Below are 23377 nucleotides of genomic sequence, written 5' to 3' on the forward strand. Positions count from 1 at the left end.
TCTGACTACCGCTGATAATCGGAGTGAGTTGCGTTGAGCTGGTAGTCCAGTAACGTGAGTGTCGTGTGTGGTTTGTTCAGTTTATTATTCAGCGAAATTATCTGTTTTCTCGTAAAATTTCCAAAAAAATAATTCAAAACGTTTAATCGGAGTATCTGTACGGGTTTTTAGGCAAAATTTGTATGAAATTCGACTGGATTTAGTCGTTTTTTGAATCCAGTTGAAAACGGCACTGTAATTGGGTGTTTTCTCTTTCTTACTCCATACTTGTTGATTAGGTGGAAAAGGAGAACGGAAGTTTTGGTGTGAGAGGATCACGATCATTGGTAGGGGAGGAGCGGAAGCCTCAATTACGTCGACGAAACTCGGCTGGATGTGAGCTTGGAGAAGATTATTTGGATCGTGATGATTGTGATCTAGCACCCATCGAGCGAATATAGCAACTGTATTTATTTTTTGATGGAGTAATGTGGATGAAGCTTCGTGATCATTTTGAGGCAGTGTGATAATTGTGTTAGTAAAGTTTACTCGCTTTCGCTGGTAATTGTTAATTGAATCGAAGTGGAAAAATAGTGAAATAAAGTATACTGTGCAATCTGAATACAATAAACGCAGAAGAGGGTGTTTGCCTGCTGATAAGACCCTGATCGCTAGTCTGAGTTTGTGCTCGTTTAGTTTGTGACGAATAAAATTAAAGTAGAAAAAATGAATGAGATCGAGGCGCTGAGAGCCGAAGCGGAACAGCTGAAAAACGCTATTCGCGATGCTCGGAAGATAGCATGCGACACGTCGATTCTACAGGCTACTAGCCAGTTGGAAGCGGTTGGGAGAATTCAACTCAGAACTAGACGAACCCTTCGAGGACATTTGGCCAAAATATATGCAATGCATTGGGGTAGCGATTCGCGGTACTTAGTGTCCGCATCACAAGACGGAAAGTTGATTGTGTGGGACTCGCATACTACTAACAAAGTCCATGCCATTCCGTTGCGGTCTTCGTGGGTAATGACCTGTGCATATGCTCCATCCGGGAATTACGTTGCTTGTGGCGGTTTAGACAACATATGTTCCATATATAATCTAAAAACACGTGAAGGCAACGTTCGAATCGCAAGAGAATTAGGTGGCCATACGGGATATTTATCATGTTGCCGATTCCTTGACGACAATCAGATTGTAACCAGTTCCGGTGATATGTCTTGTGCGCTGTGGGATATTGAGACTGGCCAACAGGCGACTTCGTTCCAAGGTCATTCCGGAGACGTCATGGCACTTTCCCTAGCACCTCAAAGCAAGACCTTCGTATCGGGAGCATGTGACGCGACTGCCAAGCTCTGGGACATTCGTGAGGGGCAGTGTAAGCAGACATTTCCAGGCCACGAGAGCGATATTAATGCAGTAGCATTTTTCCCTAACGGACAAGCATTTGCCACTGGATCAGATGACGCCACTTGTCGACTGTTCGACATCCGTGCCGATCAAGAATTGGCAATGTATTCACACGATAACATCATATGTGGCATTACGTCGGTAGCATTTTCCAAATCTGGTCGCCTGCTGCTGGCTGGTTACGATGACTTCAACTGTAACGTATGGGACACGATGAAGGCAGAGCGAGCAGGTATCCTGGCAGGACATGACAATCGTGTGTCCTGCTTAGGTGTAACGGATAACGGTATGGCAGTAGCTACCGGCTCTTGGGATTCGTTCCTGCGCGTTTGGAACTAGGTATTTCTTTTCATAAAAGTTTATATATTAAGCCAATCAAGATCTAAGAATTTGTTTTCATGTAGCTTTGAATCTATAATTATTTTAAAAAAAAGTACTGTTGATAGGAAGTCTCGAATTGATATGAAGTTTTTGTATTTTATATCATTTTCAAAGAATTTGTTTCTTGAAACTTTATTTTTGTTTTCGTTTCATACGCTCAATTAATGGGCTGCAAGTGCCAAAATATGTTTACTTATTTTGATTACAAAAGGTACTCTTAATAATTATGCTGTGTCCGTTTCTAATAATCCGTTAAAGTTGGTCTCCCGGTATTTGTTGGAGGTCAGCTTTGCGTATATTTTCTCATTCATCAAACAGCATTCATTGCGATTTGGCAAGCGTCAAGTTTTGCAAGTCCTCGCCTGATGGAAATGGAAGCTCCTCTCCCCCAAGAAGAGGGTGACTACGAGATCTAACAAAAAAGATTGTTCACCTAACAAAAAAGGTGCATGTATATAATTCAGTCCTAGTCTTGATATTTAGGAACGACACTTTGCGAAAACCCGAATGACGTCTTCCTACAAGCGGGTCCCAATACCCTTCTTGCTTCACGCATGTCTTCTGGCAGTTGAACTCCACAAACATTCTTTTCTCGTTCCTTCTCCTTCAACGAAGGAGGTAGAACATTTTATTATGGTTCAACATTATTTCTTTAGTAAATCACGTCTTCCGATTGATTTTAGGGATTCGCAAGGATATACTAGGATTAACAGAAAATTTACAATTCTGTAGCGAAGGAAGAAGATTCTAAAAGATTATTGAATCTTTTTCATTGTTCAGACAATGTAAATAATTCCTGTAGATGCGATGATCAATAATATGAGCTTAGAAGTTCGTTTTGAATAAATGATAATTTCATGTAAATGTTCCAGTTCATTGTTTTGTTCATTTTTTTGCTATTGATAAGATCCGGCATATACTTTCTGGCAATTGGTTTCTTCTGGTTAATGTTCATCTGGGGAATGATTTTTTCTTGGAAATTTAATTCCTAAAAAATTTTCCAACTGGTTTTGTTACAATCATACCTCGTCTACTATTTGAGCAACTTCTTGGTGTATTTTACAGATTCTTCTTCCGAACGGACCCTGAAACGGCTAATCTAAATTTGCCGATGAATTGGAATTCGGATCTGATTAAAAAACAAGCAGTGTTTATGGGACCTTAAGACCTCTTAGTTGAATGTTAGATGGACGAAATCGGTTTAGCCATCTACGAGAAAATGAGTGACATTATTTTGATTTCATTACATATATCATCCTGTAGTTCCGGAACCAGAAGTCGGATCCAAATGAAATTCAGAAACCTTATATGGAAGAATCAGGTGTACAACTTTGCTTCCGCCGTTTTCCGATAGGAGGCTGTACCCTCTGAGGCTGGTCAAAATACATAGATGATAATGCCTTTAAAGTGAGTGTGTACAGCGCCTAACGAATTGTCATCGTCGTTTCAGTGACAGTTGTTCTTGTTTTCCTATTATTCACGGTCAAAAATGTCTATTTATGTGCCCAATTCTCGCCATTTGCGGGAAGTTTCACTTTTCTGTTACAATTCGAAAAAAAAATGCAGCTGAAGCTGAAAAACGTGTCGGGAGTGGTTTCAACGTTTTAAAAATGGTGATTTCGATGTCGAAGTCAAACATGGTGGTGGAAGAGAAAAAACCTTCAAAGATGAACAACTAGAAGCATTGCTTGATGAAGATTCGTGCCAAACTCAAGAAGAGCTTGCCGAATCGTTGGGAGTGAGTCAGCAAGCCATTTCAAAACGTCTCAAGGCCCTGGGCATGATTCAGAAAGAAGGAAACTGGGTGCCGTACGAGTTGAAACCGAGGGACATCGAGCGCCGTCTATTTGTATGTGAACAACTGCTTAAAAAACAAAATCGTAAGGGGTTTTTACATCGAATCGTAATCGGTGATGAAAAGTGGGCTCGATACGATAATCCTAAACGCAGAAAATCATGTTAAAAGCCCGGGCATGCTACTTCGTCGAAGGCCAAACCGAATATTCACGGCGCCAAGGTTATGATTTGTATTTGGTGGGATCAGCTCGGTGTGATTTACTACGAGCTCTTAAAACCGGGCGAAAGCATCACAGGAGATCGCTACCGAACGCAACTGATGCGCCTTAGTCGCGCGCTAAAAGAAAAGCGGTCACAATATCAAGAGCGACATGACAAAGTCATCCTCCAACACGACAATGCTCGGCTTCACGTCGCAAAAGTGGTCAAAAAGTACCTGGAAACGCTGAAATGGGAAGTTTTGCAACACCCGCCGTATTCCCCAGATGTCGCCCCTTCTGACTTCCACCTATTCCGTTCGATGGCACACGGCCTGGCAGATCAACATTTTCAATCCTTCGAAGAATTGGAAAAATGGATTGCTTCATGGATAGCGTCAAAGGAGGACTCCTTTTTTCGAGCCGAGATCCGAAAATTGCCGGAAAGATGAGAGAAAGTTTTCGCTAGCGACGGACAATACTGTGAATAATACATCTGTAAGCACTTTGTCGCAATAAAGCTTTTAATTTCGGAAAAAACGGCGGAAGCAAAGTTGTACACCTGATATAGGACTGTTCATATGAGTCTAGGTTTGCAGAAATCAGTTAAGCCATCTCCGAAAGAAATATTTTTCACACAAATTTGCTTATCTCAAACTTCTTCGAATGGTAAAAGAGTGAAAGAAGTTGTGTTATTCCAGTAATTATTCATGCAAGCAGTATAAATCAATATAAATATGAAATTGTTTTGAATTCAGTGGCGTCTCGTCCTTATGTGCATCTCGTGCACTGCACAACCGGTCAAATTGAAGGAACTAACTGCATCGTCCCGGGTTGGTGGTTCAATGCATAAGGCACTGGTCTTACGAACCAGTTGTCGTATGTTCGAGCCCCGATCTGGAAGGATTCCTATTGTCAATAGAATCGTAGCACCAGCCATGCAATGGTTCTGTACACTCTGAATCGGCTGCGAAGTCTGTTGAAACAGAAGATCAAATTCCACTACAGGAATGTAATACCAAGACTAACTGCATCCCGATCCGCATTCTATTATTTTTTAGATCCACTATTTAGTCGATCAAATCAGGCCGGATGGTACCAAACAGAAAATAATGAGCGATTTATCCACAGCATAATATGCAAAAAAATCACCCTAAGCTGCTTGCGCTTGCTGGTCAAACGATCTTTTCATATCGCATTGCCGAGACTCTCTGAACTTGTGCCTTGTGCACCGAGTTCTTATCGCTGTGTTAGTGTCTTTTCCGTGCACATGAGTGCACAGATTTAGGAAGAGAGGGAATTACTTAGCTTTGATCTGAGATTTGTTGTTCTCTCTGTCAAGTTTGGCTCTATGATAACTTGTATGAATGCACACCTTCAGGAGAGGCTTCGTTGGTTTGTGCTTATGGTAGTTGAAAACAAATTGCTGTCTCCAGAGGTGTCAGGTTCACAGTTTAATCTGAGCTTCACATATTTTCCATATACTGCACAGATTTTCACTGTTTTCCGAAGTCAGCCCCTAAAACGGTTCAAATTGCTAGGAAAAAATCGAAGCATCATACAGAGCGTTTTCTTGCTCAGACTGATTTTTGGTTCGCACACAGATTTTAAAAAATGACCTGGCATACTTGGCTGTCTCAGTTGCAACGGCGAAACGGTTTTGTTGATGATATTATTGACAGATTTGCTGAACATGCAGCGCGCGGATTTCTTCTGTTGTATCGATAATACGAAAAACGTTAAATAAAAAAATCCCATGCAAAAGTATGTCAATATTTCATTGTATTGAAATACACATGCGAATATCGATTCCTCAATCTTTAGTTTTCGTTTACAACGTACAGTTACATCTGATATAATCAGTGCACAACCCGAAAATTTTGCCACGAGACGCCACTGTTTGAATTTGAACATACTGCCATCATTTTAATACATATATCATGTTCGAACGATTATGTTGCCAAAAACGAACAGTGCAAAAATCGAAACACTCGGTGCTCCGGACTTTGGAATTTCTTTCCAATCGTTTAGCGAATTTTAAACCTATTTTTATATCTATAAAAAGGTAAAAACTCAGTGGCTGAAAATATCTTTTCCGAGATTTTCATTCATGAAACAAGAAGCCACAAAACTATGAACCTTAAAGTTCACAAGTGATTTTTGGTGTCAGCGAATCTTGATAACGATTTTTCACCCGCCGAAATATCACTTCAAAGATAAACGAAAGGGAGAAGAGCCAAAGATGATAGGTCGATGATGAATTCCTCCTACGCTTCGTTACCGAAGTGATTTGAGCAAGATTCAGTTATGTTCTTAACAATAAAAGCCCGTTTTAATATACCTAGTGGTGTAATGATGTCCCGGGTTGGCGGTTCAATGCATAGGGCGCTGGTCTTACAAACCAGTTGTAGTATGTTCGAGCCCCGATCTGGAAGGATTCGTAGTGGTTAGTAGAATCGTAGCACTAGCCATGCAATGGTTCTGTACACTCTGAATCGGCTGCGAAGTCTGTTGAAACAGAAAGTCAAATTCCACTACAGGAATGTAATACCAAGGCTTTGCTTTGGTGTAATGATGCCTTTCTCATATCTCACCTATTCTGATATATAAATGTAATGTATTCTACAACATAATTTTCTTCGATTCTTGAAAAACAAAAAAGGATTGTCCATAAACTAGTATAACCTACAGTTAGGCCACTTACGAAACCGGAATCCGGGAACCGATATAATCGAAGTCAGTTCGAGATTAGGGACTGGGATCCATTTTTGAGTCTATGGCTACAATCTTCGGTCGTGAATCGAAAACCGGGAGCCAGGAAAGCTAAAAATAATTTGTTTGGCCGTCTAATGACAACGACTACCGATTGGAATAGGCGAGTTTAGCAATTATTTTACGTGTTTTACTGCGCCGCTTTTAGTGACGGTGTACATATTTTAACAATCTTCACCCTGTAATTCCGGAACCTTTCATTTTAACCTGAGTTTGTGCAAATCGGTCAAACCATCGCTGAGAATAGTGAGTGAGATCCATTTTAAAATATATAGTCACTATTTCCGGTGATTACGTAATCGGAAAACTGGAACCAGGTTAACCGAAATCGATTTGTTTAATTGTCTACTGATTCAAAAAAAAAATAAAAAAAATACTAAACAGAGATGATTCGAGCTATTCCAAAAAATCGTTTTAATAAATCGTCAAACGAAGTAAGTTTTCTCTAAGTTCTCTAAGGCAAATGGGGCATTTGCCCCGGGCGCAACCTTTTTTAGGGGGGCGGCAAACCAATCCTTGGGATCTTTTTTTACTCGTCCAAGTTATCTTAACGGAGATGCAGTTCAGCATTTTTTTGCTCACTATACCAACGATGGGAGCAAATCTTATTTTGACCCGGGCGAAAATTTTTCTCGGTACGCCACTGCCGTTAGGGCTTAACTGAGCGTTGTTTTATGTTTCATTTTCATAGTACCGGCCCTTATTACCAGAATGAAGTGAAAACCACGTGAGGTGAACGTGTCCCTATTGAGTTTTACACGATGACAATAAATGAACGATAAATCAAGTTGATCTTTGATATTTATTGGTAGTTTGTGTACCATGGAATACTTTGGAATGAGATGGAATATTGTAGAATAGAAAAAAAAGTCTGAACATATGAGCAAACCACTGATAGCTGCCAAACGATGTTCATCCAGTTTATTTTGTGAGGTGTCGTTTTCGGGTGGGACCTGATGGGTGAGATGATTTGTGAGTGAAGTGTAAGAGGAAATGCATGCAAGAACGGTAATAAAGGCCACCGTTTCAGCTCAGGACTAACGATCGACCAATAATAAAGATAAAAGTGGGGTATCGGTACTACTTTTATCTCACCTTAGTCATCTTATATACGAAAACCATTAATTAGGATGAGATCTGTTGTCTATGTTCGATAGATTGCAGATAGATTTAACAGCAGTATTGAACCATTATCGAACTACTTTTTCTGCAGTATTATTTCACAGAACCGAAGCAATCAGAACAAATTGGCTCAAATGGTACGTTCCCCTTGATATTTGGAGATTTGTGCCTTCAACTATTTTCTCCCAATTTATCGATTTTCTCCCAATTCATTGATTGAAAATAAAGTAATTAGTAACTCTACTAATGAGATGACTATTAGTACATTAACCCTAGTTAGAATCAATTAGAATAGAAATAGTAACTCAATATTACATTTTTTTGTGATATATATGTGTGTATATGTGTATATTTATGCGTGTGTGTATGTGTGTATGTATGAATGTGCAAATGTGTGTATATGTATATTTGTATGTTTACATGTATGTATGTACAATACACATTACATAAAAAACTACAACTAAATCCAAAGACACAAACAACGGAACGTCTGTGAGTTGATTTAAAATAGAAGCTCAACTGAAGCAAGCGACTGAGACTGTTGCCACTGTGACTACTTACAAAAAACCTGTTTTAATCCACCTAGTAGAGTAATGATGCCTTTCTCATATGTATTATACTGTGGTATTCTTTTCAAAATGTTTCTCTTCGATTTTTGAAAGAACCTAAGGGATTGTTTGTGCATTAACTAGTATAACCTACAGAATGAAACAGTGTTTTGTTCGCGTAGGTCATCCTTAAGAAAACGAAGTGGGTTTTCTTTAATATGTAATTCCAACACGGGACCCGAGAACCAGTATAATCAAAGTCTGTTCGTACGACCACCAACAAACATGACGTACAAACTCTACTAGTTTTTATTCAAATTTTGAAGTTTCTAAATGATTTTGCCATCGTGCTCTAAACGACTGTTTAAATTTTTGTTGAATCCGAAAATATACAATAACCATAAGACCTAACCTTTCTTTTTCCTAATCTTAAGATTGGAAATATCTGTTCTGCAAACTCTGAGAGAAGTGAGTGAGATCCACTTTTGAGCATATAACTATTTTCTCCCGTCGTTAATCGAAAACCGGGAACCAGGATAGTCAGAATCAGTTTGCTTATACCGTTTTCGTTTATTGATCAGAGCAGCCCGAAAGCTGACCCAGAGTCGCCCAAACAACGTTTGATATGTTTGTTTTAGCAACCTGAGGTCGCTATAGATCGAACTCCAATCGCGTAGTTTCGCTCTGAAAATTTTCTCGGGTCGCACCACGCATCCATGCGAGTTTGTTTATTTTTTCTTTTTTTCATGAGGTGTTGTTTAGGGCGCGTACCACGAGTTCGTTTTACTCGGAGTCAGAGTAGCCCGCGTCTAGGTTCAAAAACGAAAACGGTATTAGCTACCTACTGATAATGGCTATCGATTTGTGTAGTTTTGAGACCAGTTTAGATTTTTTTTTGCGTATTTTGTTTCACCGGTTTAAGTGACGGTGTACAATATTTAACACACTTTACCCTATAATTCCAGAACCGGAAGTCGGATCCTTTCATTTGAATCTAAGTTTGGCGAAATCGGTCAAACCATCGCTGAGAAAAGTGAGTGAGATCCTTTTTGGAATATATGACCACTATTTTCGGTGCTTCCGGAACCGGAGACCGGGAGCCAGGATAGCCGGAATTTATTTGTTTAGTTGCCTACTTATAATGGCTATCGATTTGTGGAATTTTGAGTCCTATTTGGAAAAATTCTTACGGTTTTTGTTTCGCCGGTTTAAGTGACGGTGTACCGGGAAACCTTTAATTTAAATCTAAGTTTACAAAAATTGGATGAGCGGTCTCTGAGAAAATCGATTGCACGTTTTTAGTTCATTTTGCACATTTTACCCCATAACTCCCGAACCGGAAGTCGGATACAGATGAAATTCAACAGCAACCCATGACACTACAAGGCCTTCAATTTAAATCTCACTTGAAGAAAGTCGGTTGAGTGGTCTCTGAGAAAGTCGCGCGCGCGCGTGTGTGTGTGTGTGTGTGTGTGTGTGTGTTTGTGTGTGTGGGTGTGGGTGTGAGTGTTTTTTTTACAAGGTGAAATACCTTATGTACTTTCCCAGCTCACGCACTCGGTAGTTGTCAAGCTACCGCTATTGTGAACCAGCGAGTGGGACTGGCTGAACCTTACCCACTAAAATACCTTGGACATCTTGCCTCGATCCCCCCGGAACTAAGCTAAGCTCAATACTCCGGGGGAGGCTGTGCTCATGCACTACTTCGTTTGGGAGAAAATTAGCTCCTGCGCTCCTGCGCTACGTCGCGCCACACTACTCGCCTGATCCCCGACGATGGATCTAGCCTACACTGACGGAAAGTTTCCCCTTTTACGCCACGCGGGACACCCGAAGGAGCGCCGAGGTCGGCTCCGCGATTCCGGTTGGAGCATGGCTTCCGATTCGCTGATGCCCCGACGACTCGAATCGGTGTTGTGGCGTCTACTCGACTAGTCCCCGGTGATGGATCTAGCCTACACCGACAGAGAGTTCCCCGACGATGGAAGTTCTCCCGAAACCGACGTTAAGGGTGTGGGTGTGTGTGTGTCAAATATCTCACTAGGTTTTCTCGGAGATTGCTAAACCGATTTAGGCAAACATAAATTCTAATGAAAGGTCTTACGGTCGGTCCCATGCGGAATTCATGGCTTTAATATTGTACACCGTCACTTAAACCGCTGAAACAAAAACCGTAAAAAATTTCTAAACTGGTCTTAAAACTACTCAAATCAATAACCATTAACTAAACAAACCGATTCCGGCTATCCTGGTTCCAGGTATCCGGTTCCGGAAGCACCGGAAATAGTGGCCATATATTCCAAAATGGATCTCACTCACTTTTTTCAGCGATGGTTTGACCGATTTTTACAAACTTAGAATCAAATGAAAGGTCTCACGGACCCATACGGAATTCCTGAATTTCATCCGGATTCGACTTCCGGTTTGGGAGTTATAGGATAAAGTGTATTCAATATTGTACAAAAAAATTAAAATCGTCGTTTAGAGTACGATGGCAAAATCCTATAAAATCTATTTCCGGAAACGGAACCCGGGGACTGGTGTAGCCGTAATGGATACGTTTGGCCGATATATATATATATATATATATATATATATATATATATATATATATATATATATATATATATATATATATATATATATGACTGACCCGTCGTCCAACTTCGTCTCGCCTAAAATTATTATTATTCGGTCAAACGTCAAATGTTTGATGAATGTTCGTAGCATTGCAATCACAGTATTAATTTGCGAATAAAAATTAAAAAAGCGACAAAATTTGTTTATGTTCAATAGTGAAATCGATCATTTTATCCATGTAGTATTCATTAACTTGTGCATGAACACTAGCCTTGTCAAATATTCATATCAATCATACTTTGGATCATTGGACCACAGTTGAACGTTTTTTCCTAAGAGGGCAGCACACTGACACCAGCATGCTGGCAGCCAGCAGAAGTGTAAACGGGGCAATAACGATGCGGTGTTTTTTATGCATGACGCAAAGCCTCCTATTCCGAACAAGAAGTTGACGTCATTTTGTAAAACTGGGATTGGTGGATGAAAACATAGGTCGATTCTAACCATTTTTTCAATAGTATGCTATTGAAATACTGAAACGACGTTGCCATATATGTTTAAGTTAAAAGTTTCCGAATCGATTGCTTGTTAAATTATATCAATCCATCAACAAATGACTGAGTTATTAACGTTCAAAATTATGACGAAAAAAGGTTACGCGGCTATTTTTGAAACTTTTAATTGACACCCGGCCCCGTATAGCGAAGAGTGATATGAAAAATGTTTAGTTGTTTATTTGTTAAAATAATTCATCCGACAAATAATAGTCTGAATGAAGGGAAAAAGGTACAAACGTTCAATTTATAAAAAAGAAACACATGATAATTTTTGTGCAAACATATGCGATGGTTCTCCAAATTCGAATAGATGCTCAACTTTGGAAAATGCTCGGATACATGCTGTTATAGGTTCATGGTGTCCGAATGTAGTACGATGGAACCTGGGTTGAAATAGACTAGTCGAGCGTAGAGGTCGTTGAGAAGCACGGAAGTCGAAAAGAGATAAGATCTTGGGAGAGTTAATATCGCCGTTGATTGCTTTAGCCACAAGTAACGCTTGCTGTATCTTTCTACGTCGCTCTAGTGTTTTTAGTAGGGATAGTACTCGGAAGGTAAAGTATCGATATCTAGGGTATACCAAAATTTTGGGTATCGATACATGGTATCAAAAGGCAATAAAGTATCGATATCTGTAAGTATCAATTGATACATGAGCAGCAGCAGGTTTTTCCATAAATTTGTTGTGAAACTAGTATACGCATATTTCTTGCCACATAGATTGCACCTCGCCTTTCGTGACTTTTGGTCCACTTCAAAGAATTTCACATTTCACTTATTTTCTCAAAAAAATTCATATCATAACCTTTATGTCGATACACGGATACTACACTAAAAGCTAATTCCTATTGAACATTTAGGATTTTCGTTGGTTTGTGCAAAAACACATGTTCTTTTTCTTCGGTTCGTCAGTGCTAATTTTGCGGTTTAAATTGAACTATTATTATTATTACCACGGGACCAGGGACGGACGGAACGGAAGCACCAGACTCGCGCATGTATTGGTATGACGTGGACTAGCGCTCGTTGAAATTCGTACTCGACAATCTCGCGTCGTCCCACAGGCGCACTGAGAGAGAGTGCAATGAGTGTGAAATATTGAAATGTTTGAATCCTCTGAGAGTATGGCCTTTATGTGCCTGTTTTGTTGATGGTTTTCGCTCAGTTCACTTTCTTTCAGTGCAAGAAGCGAGATTGTCGAGAACAAATTTCAACAACGGCTAGTTTACGTCATACCAATCCATGCACGAGACTGGCGCTTCGTTAAATCCGAAGAAAAAAAAGTTCAATTGGGGACGGGTATAGCGGGATGGGTTAGTCGATGCCTTTCACGCAGCCCACCTGGGTTCGATTCCCAACACTGAACATAGTCTTAGAAAGTTTTTCTGTCCTGAAGAGGCAATGACCTTAAGGTTAAAGCCTCTGTAATTGAAACAAAATAAAATTTACGTCGCAATGGGAATTGACTTTAATCCGTTGCGATACTATAAGTATCGAGACCAAAAGTATCGATACTAACAGTATCGCTCTGATGGTATCGATACCTCAAAGTATCGACTTGGTATCGGACATCCCTAGTTTCCAGTCCAATCAGGCGACAACGGTCAGGATACGGTGGGAGATCCAGTGGGTTCCACCAGGGAAGGTCTCTCAAAGCAAATCGAATAAATCTTTTTTGTACACGTTCTATCCGTAAATTCCAAACCAGTTGGTAAGAACTCCGAATTAAACACACATTTTCCACTAGTTGACGCACCAATGAGCAATGCAACGCTTTCAAACAATACGGATCCTTGAAGTCCCGACTAATTTTTGCAATAAATCCGAGTTGTCGCGTTGCTTTGGAAATTAAAGTTGATCGGTGTAGATTAAAGGTGAGTTCATCCAACAAAACGCCGAGATCATTGACAAATTCGACGCTATAAATGTGCGATACTTCTGTTATAGCGGAGCGAATATGTGGAGTGAATATACCAGTTGTCATCTTTTCTTTTGAGTCAATGCATTAAACAAGGACAGTAGATCTCACAATTAACAATTTTAAGGTACCATGTTTTCTCTTTATTTTCTTTATTTCTGGAGAAGGGAAAAGCCCCTCTTCAATCTATCACTCCAGTAGGCATAAAACCTCCTTATCTTTTGTATCAACAGATTACAGATTATCCAAGTGATACAATTCATGCTATTAACTATTACAACTATATAGTTAACTCTTCCAGATATGATATTTATTGGGAATTGGTAAAGTAAGCCAAAGTTCGGAAAGAGGGAATAATTTGTCTTAAGCAACTTTCAAAGTTAATGAATAGGGTAACATAGGTATTTTGGCCACTTCATACATTTTGGCCCACCTAACAAACTTTATGGATTTAACCGATTGCATCAATTTGAAGCTAATCACATTAAATTACCTATTGCGGAAGGGGGCCAAAATACCTCTGGTACCCTAGTATCCTAAGCCACCTGTTTTCAAGTAATTATCCACAATTGAAAATTACCCAACGCAACTGAACGAAATTTAGCTCAGTGCAGCAAAAAAAAGTTAGCTCATAACTTGTTCTGTACCTTCAAGTTGCCAAAAATTCTTCCTTCCAACTTTAAAACAACAAGAAAGTGGTTATTTGTTTAGACTGTGAAACTTTTGGTTGCTTGGTGAGACTCCGCTATTATTTTAATTTGATCCTTATCTTACCAATTTGAAAATACACGATAGACGAGTTTCTTCAGCAATTCTATTACCTTTCTAGATAGAGGAAGGCAAAACGGAACTTTCTCCTTTTTCTCAGAGACGGCAGAGTCGATTTTTACAAACTTAGACTCAAATGAAAGGTTTTGCGGTCTCATAGACTGCTATTGATTTTCGTTCGGAATCGACTTCCGGTTTCAGAACAACAGGAAAAAGTTTGTTTGAAATTCCGAAGAACTTAGCTCAAAACTGTTAAAATTGAAAAGGTTATGCTAATTTATGCCCAAACAATTTTTTTTGTTCCTGTTCAAGATTCAAACGAAATTGTTTTCTATTCATGGAATGAAATAGACATCAGTTGAATCGAAAAAATTAAATTGAAAGCCATCATCGATGTAGAAATGTATGGATTTTCCAATGAATAAGATAGTAGATTTATATCCATGATTAGTTTTACTCTCAAAGTATTTTAAAAACAAGGAATTGTGAAGTAACTTGAATTTCAATTTTCTGCTCCAAACATGTGCATGAAATCAGATGTAAACTTACAAAATGTTTATCTCTGCGGTGTAGCCAATTCTTATGAATTATTATCATTATTACTAAAGTATTTCAGTACATAACATAGCAATAGTCGATATAATTCTAATCAAACTTTTTTTCCCGAAATTGTTTAAGGCACACAATCGAAACCGAGAGAAGAAAGATCGCACACAACGAAAAACATAAACTCATACAACGACCCACGAAGCGAGAACGAGTTTATGGCATCAATGTCGTCGTACCGTAGCCGGAAGTGCACGTTTATATGGGCAGCTTAGGATGTGACCGGTAGCAACTCGCGTAAGCCAAAAATTTTAACCGCATTCAGTGCCTTCAGAACATTGTTATTTTTGCACAAAACTATATTCACCGTTTCCAGAACACAATCGTTGAGCAGTACAATACTTTTATTTTCGGTAAATATGAACGGCTATTAAGGTAAACAAAAATAAAACATAAACGATGCAGCAAACAAGAAACTTATAGTTGATAAGTGGTAGATATTTGATATTTACACGTTCGTCATAAATTACATATTATCAAATGCAGTCTTTAATTAGAACTAGGGAACACTAAATGAAGTTCAAATCTACTTTCATTAACTGTTTAGATAGTATCTATTTAAAAACGATAGATCATACAACATACAACCTTCAAACATGTTCGGGCTCATTTTGTCTATGAGGGGCATACATTTTAGATTATATTTGAACCAATGAAGCACAATAACGAGATCGGAGCAGCCTTCATTAATTTATTCCTCGTTCTTTGGGAAAAGCAAAGTTGAGAACATAAGTTGAGTGTGTTGTTTGTTCGAGAAAAAACAAAAAAGAGGAATAATACGAAAAACATAAATTCTAAACAAAAATGTTTATTTATATCCTAGTGCGAAGATGAGTAGTTATCCAGTTATATGCGTATGAGTAGTAGGACTAAAGGAAGGAAGAACACAATTTTAATTATTGGATAAATATACATTTATAGGTCGGAACAATGGTTCGGCGTCGATTAATACGATAGAAACAAAAAGAAAATACTATTTTCTCATGTGTATGGCACGTGAAAAACCTTGATGTAGTCATCATCGAGGCCATCGTTGTGGGATAGCGGATCTGAATGAAAATACACACTATCACAATGCATTATCTAACAAGTGATGATTGGCAGCTTGCATACTGCGGCTTTGCACACAAGTTAGAACAAAAGCCAGCATCGCACTACGATAGCACGCAAATATTGTTCATTAATTACTACACCGTGTACTAGCACAGATAAACGGGTATTCGTTTTTCACCTCTCGTGGCGTGTCGATGGACTCAACGTTCACTCCGAAGTGACCGTCGAATGTCATAGATTTGTTTGATTATGTTCTCCAGTATCGATTTAGAATTGCCTCGCATTTGAACGTAGGTTATATCACAAGGTTTTTGCAAGTTTATCGTTGCATGTGTTACTAAATAATGCGGTAAGAAATGTGCTACCAAAACTCTTAAATGAATGGGGTAAGATTCTGAATAAATTCTTGTAAGAAGATTATTCCAGAAAGTATGGGCGCACCTTGTGGTATGTGTGTTCAACCTATCCCAAGCGCCACGGCAGTGGTTTACAGAAAAAAATATGTTTTCATTATTTTTGTTTATGCATGGAAATAACCTTAGTCTAGCACTCAGAAAGCTGCGAGCTCAATCGAATTCCGATGACCTATTTCGTATATTGAGCAAATCGTGTTCCATTCCATCGATCAGCCCCGCTTCAATGAAATGTTTTGCATCAAATGCATTCAAACATTACAGAAAGACTTTCTATCCCTCGCAAATAGCAAACAATCGACGCGTATTTAGTTTGTGTTCATCAGTTTTGTAAGAACGACTAACATTTTCCGATCTTACCAATACTCCACTATTTGCATCTAATTTCCTATTTCTCATCAGTTGTACCCATATCTTCAGTCCTCGGAACCAGCCAATTACATCCTTGGGTCATAGTATGATTTTACACATATCTGAATATTTTTTCCAATTGACGCTCCTACTTGAAATACTAATAATAACCAAACAGTTACTCTTACTCATAAGATTACTTTGTTTTATACGTTAAATTCTTTAAGGATGATAAATGTTAATTAATGAATATTGCAAAGCAGAGTATGTTACAGACGGTTTATATTAAAAAAAAAACAAGTTGATGAAAAACCTGGATAAATCAACTCCAATTTTAAACCACTTTACACTTCAGTGGTAGGACGATTAGATATACTGTTAATATAAGACTAGCACAACATAAACTGTCATGCACGTTTTAGCACAAACCGGTAACCATGAGGCACCTAAGCCTAAATGACTACTATATGTTTGTGGCCATAAAGTCGTAAATTTGCTTTCGTCTGAGACGTCAGGATGGGTATTACACTTCGGTGCAAAATAAGTAAGATGAAAATAGCATTTACTTTTCGTATGCCTAGCGGTTTCTGTTGATCCGCGAGGTGGCATTAGCAGTTCAACATAATATGATAATTCACTGATGAGTCGAAGACGAAACGTAAAACAAGCATCTGAATTCATTGTTCGTGACTATACAGTTCGAAATTCCAGCAAGCGACCGGTGTTCGGTTTTTCATTTGACCAATCGATCTTCGAACTTGATCAATGACTCAATTATAGGTCTCAAATGAATTTAGGATTATTGAATTCGGTTCAGCCATCCGAAAAAAACGTCACTTATGCAATTATATCCCCGGAGACGGAAGTGACAGCCTTCGAATTTGTGAAAATCGGTGAAGTCATCTCTGAGAAAATTTACCGGAGTGAAAAAAGTGTTTTTTGTATCTTCGAACTTGATCAATGGTATCGTATTAACATATCGTATCTGAACTATTTCTCTTTTCAATACTTGTTAGAAAAATTTTGAAATTTTACGACTAACGGGACCAGAATTATCACCCTTATTCTGTAAAACGATGCATTAATGTACTTCGATCGAATCCTTGGTACCTTTGATTTTGCTAGGTTATTAGGAATACAAATGAAATACGATCGAAAAAATGGATACGTTGTTATTCAGAATAAGAGTGTATATCAGCTTTTGTTGCGAAAACAGGTTTTTTGTTATAAACTTGTTAGGGCTTGATGATCGGGAGTAGCTTTCAAACGAACCTAAGCTAATGGAAATCGGTTTCGCCATCTCCGAGACACCTTTGAAATGTGCACATACACACTAACATCTCGTCGAGCTGAGTCGAATGGTATAAAACACTATGGGTCTCCGAGGCTCCGTTAGAAAGTCGGTTTCAAGTAATTCTATTACCTATAGAAAGGCGAAATGTACACTTTCTTATAACTTTTCACTGCTTGTGTGAAACTACAAACATCCCCCCGCGGACCCACACGGACCGAAGGATTCGGCCAACATGAACATTCACCAACGCCATATGGAAGACTCTCATGAAATATTCAAATCACCGGCCACTGCCGATCACCAGCTGAAGGCTGGATCTGCCAAAGTCAACCATTGCGACCCAAATATGACATTACTCAATGATACAACCCTAGTTTTAAGTTAGTCGTAAATTAAAATTAGTAAAAGCCCTTGGCATCTTAGAGCTTAAGCAGTGTGCCTTAAACATTATATTCTTGAATAAAAAAAAAAAAAAAAAACTACAAACATAGAAAAAAATTGTATCATATGTGGATTTGCGTCACCTGAAAATTTCAATTTTTTTTTTCTGTGTAGCTTATGTCGTTTTCGCTTGAGAAAACTGAAACTGGCCCAGGGTAGTTTCATCAAACGAATACTTTTCACGAAACTGTGTTGCGTTCACTCTTAGCTACGGTGGGTTTGAACAAACCTGATATGAAAACCAGGTTTGAAACTGACTCGAGTTTCAGTTCAACAACGTTAAAACTAGGTTCGAAAGTAGCTTCAAACAAACGGTTGGACAGCAGTTAGAGTAAAAACTGAGTTAGGTTTGACATCAAGCGAAAACGACATTAGAGCATAAATCAAATAAACATAGATTTCCTACAGTACGGTGACACTAACAGCACCTCTAGTGAGAAACGGGTGTACTTTTTTCCATTAGCTACTGTGGTTGTGTTAAATGCGCAGGCAACTTTGTACATGCATTTTAGGAGCATTTACGCACGCATTGTCCATTGCTTTTGCTGTCACGGGTTGCTCAGTTACATTACTATCACACTGGGAAATCTATGTTTATTTGATTTATGATTAGAGTGTAATGTTTACATGTGCGAAATTTCGTCACGTAGTCATCAAGAGTGCTCCACCAAGAAAAATATGATCGTGGTTGTAGAAAAACCAGACCAGTCCCATGGCTTGATCGCGGACCAGTTGGGAATCGACAATTTGACCGTATCCTGACTTCCTGATCGCTCTGCGCACGGCTTTCTTACTTCTTTCAATTTTTGCTATCTTTCTGAGTGACAGTCCGAGTTCTGTGCACTTTTTGTGTACAATATTCCGTGAATATCGTGAATTTTGGCAATCGTCCGGGATGATGGCGGTTCAATGCATACGACGTTGGTCGTACAAGCCAGTTGTCATATGTTCGAGCTCCAACTTGGAAGAATTCAAAGTGTCAGTAGGATCGTAGTACTAGCCATGCAATGATTCGGTACGGTCACGATTGAACTTTTTTACTAAATCGTAAACGGTTTTTTTTTACTAAATCGTAAACGGAAACAAATGCGCAATTGTTCGCTGGCAGGCCGCTTGGATTTGCTCATTCAGATCATTGTATTTAGTAAACGCTGACTACAAGTAAATTGGTACGCATAAAAAACCCGTTCAATAAGATTAAAAAGTCCCATAACAATTGCTTTCCAGTACTGATATTGAAATTTCAAGGTTGCAAAATTAGATGGTTATATTTAACCAGTTCGAACAAAAAACTCGAATCTTCCTCTTGTTGGAGCCAGAAGACCTCTATGCTCGGGTGAGAACGACAATACACGCTTTTTCAGACAGTCTTCGATGTAAACGTAGTTTTTTTCGTTTTCAGTTCACAACTGCAAATCACTCGCCAAATCATGGCCTTTTCGCGAACACGAATTTGAATTTTCCCGGTAAATCTTCACATTTAGTTGCGATGTAAAGCTGCCTTAAATCTAGTTTGACATACGTTTCGTCATCGATTAATGTGCAGTTCTTGTTTTTCGTCCAAATACGGACGAAACACAAAAACTTTGTACGACTTGTGTCTGTTTTAGCAAGGATGTTCCGCGCCGTTTGAAAGTTAACGTTGGTTTCTGTTTTTTCGTAGGTCCCTAAACTCTCAGGGTTTCCATCCAGGTTTTGAGCACTCGACAGACTGTTGTTTTCGGCATCTTCAGCACTTTAACCAGCTTGGAACCGGTTCACTGCGGGTGTTTGTTCACAATTTGACTTTTTTTTGAACGCGATAGACTACTTTGATCAAAGTTGCACCAGTTTTCTTTATATAATTTAGAGTGACTATAATCAGAGTGGCGACAGCTGTTCGTTTGGAATGACAGCTCCCAGTTCCAAACGAGCAAACGACCTGTCAATTCAATGTAAAGCTAATGGAATGTTTTGAATTGTTGCCAAACTTACGGATGAGATGTCGTCACTCTGGTTATAGGCACTCTAATATAATTATAAACAAATCGCTGTCACTGCATATAGGTGTAAAAAAATCACAGATTTTTCACAGTCGATTCCCAACACTAGAGATGTGCTGGTGGCGCACGAGAGTTGCGTCATTTTTCTTTTAGTCAGCTTTCACATGGTATTGTCTAAGTTTCTGTTGTCTTGACATTTAGCAGTTTTCGACAGTGTCGGTTGAGATACGAAAGTAAACTGCCTAAAGTTTATATCGACGAACGATGTTACAAAAACACGTGAAATCTCTTGTCTAACATATCGAACAAAAATAACCGTTCTGTAGCAATAGTGAAACATGCCAATTTTAACAAGTTTTAATTGCTACTTGGGTACTGTACTACATACGGTCATTTTTTCAACCAGTTGGAGTTCGTAGTTATAGGAACTTTCTATTAATTTGCTATATAGCATCGACTCAGTTTGGGTGCATCGTTTCAAATTCTAGTAGTGAAAAAGGAGGGGCATAATTAATACAAGTGATTAACTAATTGATATTCGAAAGTAAGAAGAAAGCGTTTCAGTTAAATTCGTATTCACGACATCCAGTTATGTCTGTGACATTACACACTCGTACTTTTTTTTATTAATAATTATCATCGTTGTGGTTACCGTGTAGAGTGCCTATAGCCAGAGTGACGACTTCTCATTCGTAATGTTGGCAACAATTCAAAATATTTAATCCGAAATATTGGAAGTGTTTTTTTTTTTTTTTTTATTCAATATTATAGTATAATTTTAAGGCACACTGCTTAAGCTCTAAGATGCCAAGGGTATTTACTAATCTTAATTACGACTAACTTAAAACTAGAAAAGTATCATTATGTAATGTAGCGGTAGCGGATTCTCGAGAAGCTATCGGTAGTGGCCGGTGAATTGAATATCGCATGAGGGTCTTCCATATGCCGTTGGCGAAGATCCATGTTGGCCGCATCCTTCGGTCCGCGTGGGTCCGCGGGAAACACCCCCAGGCTACGAAGGCCCGGCGGGTGGCCCGCATGCTGGTTTTCGACTGGGGCGGCCTTCCGTGGACGATGATGGTGATGTTACGGAAGAGAATGAAAAAAAAAGTAAATATTGTGGAAACGGGGTAAAAAGGGGATGTGGGAACAAACTGTTTGAAAACGATAAAGATCTAATTAGTTGCCATCGGGATGGTGAAGAGATAGGGAAGGGGTAACGAAAAAGTTAGTGACAAAAAAAGATCTTGTTAGTTCCAATGAAGATGGTGGACAGGGACGGGGATCGAGAGAATCGGGCGGATGTTAGTGTCGAACCTGTAGGTGGAGTTTATACTTTCTGAGCGAGGGATAACACATTACACTTGTATATCAATGTGTTTAAGGTACTGGTATATGAGAAGCATATATAAACTATCCCGACTCGCCAACACATCCCGAACCGGAACCTCAGGCGGTCTACCTCGGGCCCTAAGGGATTCCAGTAGCTTCGACCTGGCGTCACGATACTCTACGCACGACCACACGACATGCTCGATGTCCTGATAACCGTCGCCACAGGTGCAGAGACCGCTCTCCGCAAGCCCAACACGCCGGAGATGTGCGTTGAAGGTGTAGTGATTTGACATGAGCCGCGACATAACACGAATGAAATCGCGACTCACGTTCATCCCCCTGAACCAAGGTTTCGTCGATACCCTAGGGATAATGGAATGTAGCCATCGTCCCAGTTCGCCATTGCTCCATGAAGTTTGCCAACTTTCGAGAGTTTTCTGACGAGAGATACTGAAAAATTCATTGAAGCAGATTGGTCTTTCATAAATATCACCTTCTAATGCGCCCACCTTAGCCAATGAGTCTGCCTTTTCATTGCCTGGAATGGAACAATGCGAAGGGACCCAGACTAACGATATTAAATAAGACCGTTCAGATAAAGTTCGCAAGTGTTCCCGTATTTTCCCCAGGAAATATGGGGGATACTTTCCTGGCTTCATTGCCCGGAGAGCTTCTATTGAGCTTAGACTGTCCGTGACAATGAAGTAATGGTCTTTGGGCAAGGTTTCAATGATCTCAAGGGTGTACTGAATAGCAGCTAATTCTGCGACGTAGACTGAAGCCGGATCACTGAGTTTGTACGAAGCGGTGATGTTTTGATTGAAGATGCCGAAGCCTGTGGACCTGTTGATGTTTGAACCGTCAGTGTAAAACACCTTTTCACAGTTGACTGTTCTAAATTTATTATAAAAAATATTTGGGGCCACTTGAGGGCGCACATGATCCGGGATTCCACGAATTTCTTCTCTCATGGATGTGTCGAAAAACACAGTAGAATCAGAAGTATCCAAGAAATGAGCACGATTGGAAACAAACGAAGAAGGATTAATATTCTGAGCCATGTAATCAAAATACAAGGACATAAAACGGGTTTGAGAATTGAGCTCGACAAGCCTTTCGAAATTTTCAATCACCATCGGATTCAGGATGTCGCATCGAATTAGCAATCGATATGATAGATCCCAGAATCGATTTTTCAACGGTAAGACGCCCGCCAGTACTTCAAGACTCATCGTATGAGTCGACTGCATGCAACCTAAGGCAATACGCAAACAACGATACTGAATTCTTTCCAGCTTGATGAAATGAGTGTTCGCCGCGGATCGGAAGCAAAAGCATCCGTATTCCATCACGGACAATATCGTTGTTTGGTATAACCTGATCAGGTCTCCTGGGTGGGCACCCCACCATGATCCGGTTATTGTACGAAGAAAATTGATTCTCTGTTGGCATTTTTGTTTGAGATACCTAATGTGACATCCCCAGGTGCCTTTGGAGTCGAACCAGACCCCGAGATATTTAAATGTGAAGACCTGAGCTATGGTTTCACCCCCTAGTTGAAGCTGTAATTGTGCTGGTTCTCGCTTCCTTGAAAATACAACCAGCTCAGTTTTCTCCGTAGAGAACTCGATACCCATTTGAAGAGCCCATGTCGACAAGTTGTCGAGGGTATCTTGCAATGGTCCTTGGAGATCGGCAGCTTTGGGTCCTATAATAGACACAACGCTGTCGTCGGCAAGTTGTCTTAGCGTGCAAGATGTGTTGATACATTCATCAATGTTGTTCACGTAAAAGTTGTATAAAAGGGGGCTTAAGCATGAGCCCTGAGGAAGACCCATGTAACTGAATCGTATTGTCGACAAATCACCATGCG

At 39.5% G+C, this 23377-nt stretch overlaps 1 protein-coding gene across 2 annotated transcripts; it reads left to right on the forward strand.

The window, feature by feature from the left end:
* Positions 1–34: 34 nt before the first annotated feature.
* On the forward strand, positions 35–15568 carry LOC131435698 (guanine nucleotide-binding protein subunit beta-1-like). 2 transcript variants are annotated; one of them, XM_058603846.1, is made up of 3 exons: positions 35–70; positions 279–1728; positions 14708–15568. In XM_058603846.1, the coding sequence occupies exon 2, from the start codon at positions 706–708 to the stop codon at positions 1726–1728; it is 1023 nt and encodes a 340-aa protein (XP_058459829.1). In that variant the 5' UTR covers positions 35–70; positions 279–705; the 3' UTR covers positions 14708–15568. The 2 variants fall into 2 exon arrangements, with proteins under 2 accessions (XP_058459829.1, XP_058459828.1); XM_058603845.1 differs by having other exon boundaries at positions 36–157.
* Positions 15569–23377: the final 7809 nt, after the last annotated feature.

The sequence above is a fragment of the Malaya genurostris genome, chromosome 3, assembly GCF_030247185.1.
Source record: "Malaya genurostris strain Urasoe2022 chromosome 3, Malgen_1.1, whole genome shotgun sequence".
Taxonomy (NCBI): Eukaryota; Metazoa; Arthropoda; class Insecta; order Diptera; family Culicidae; genus Malaya; species Malaya genurostris.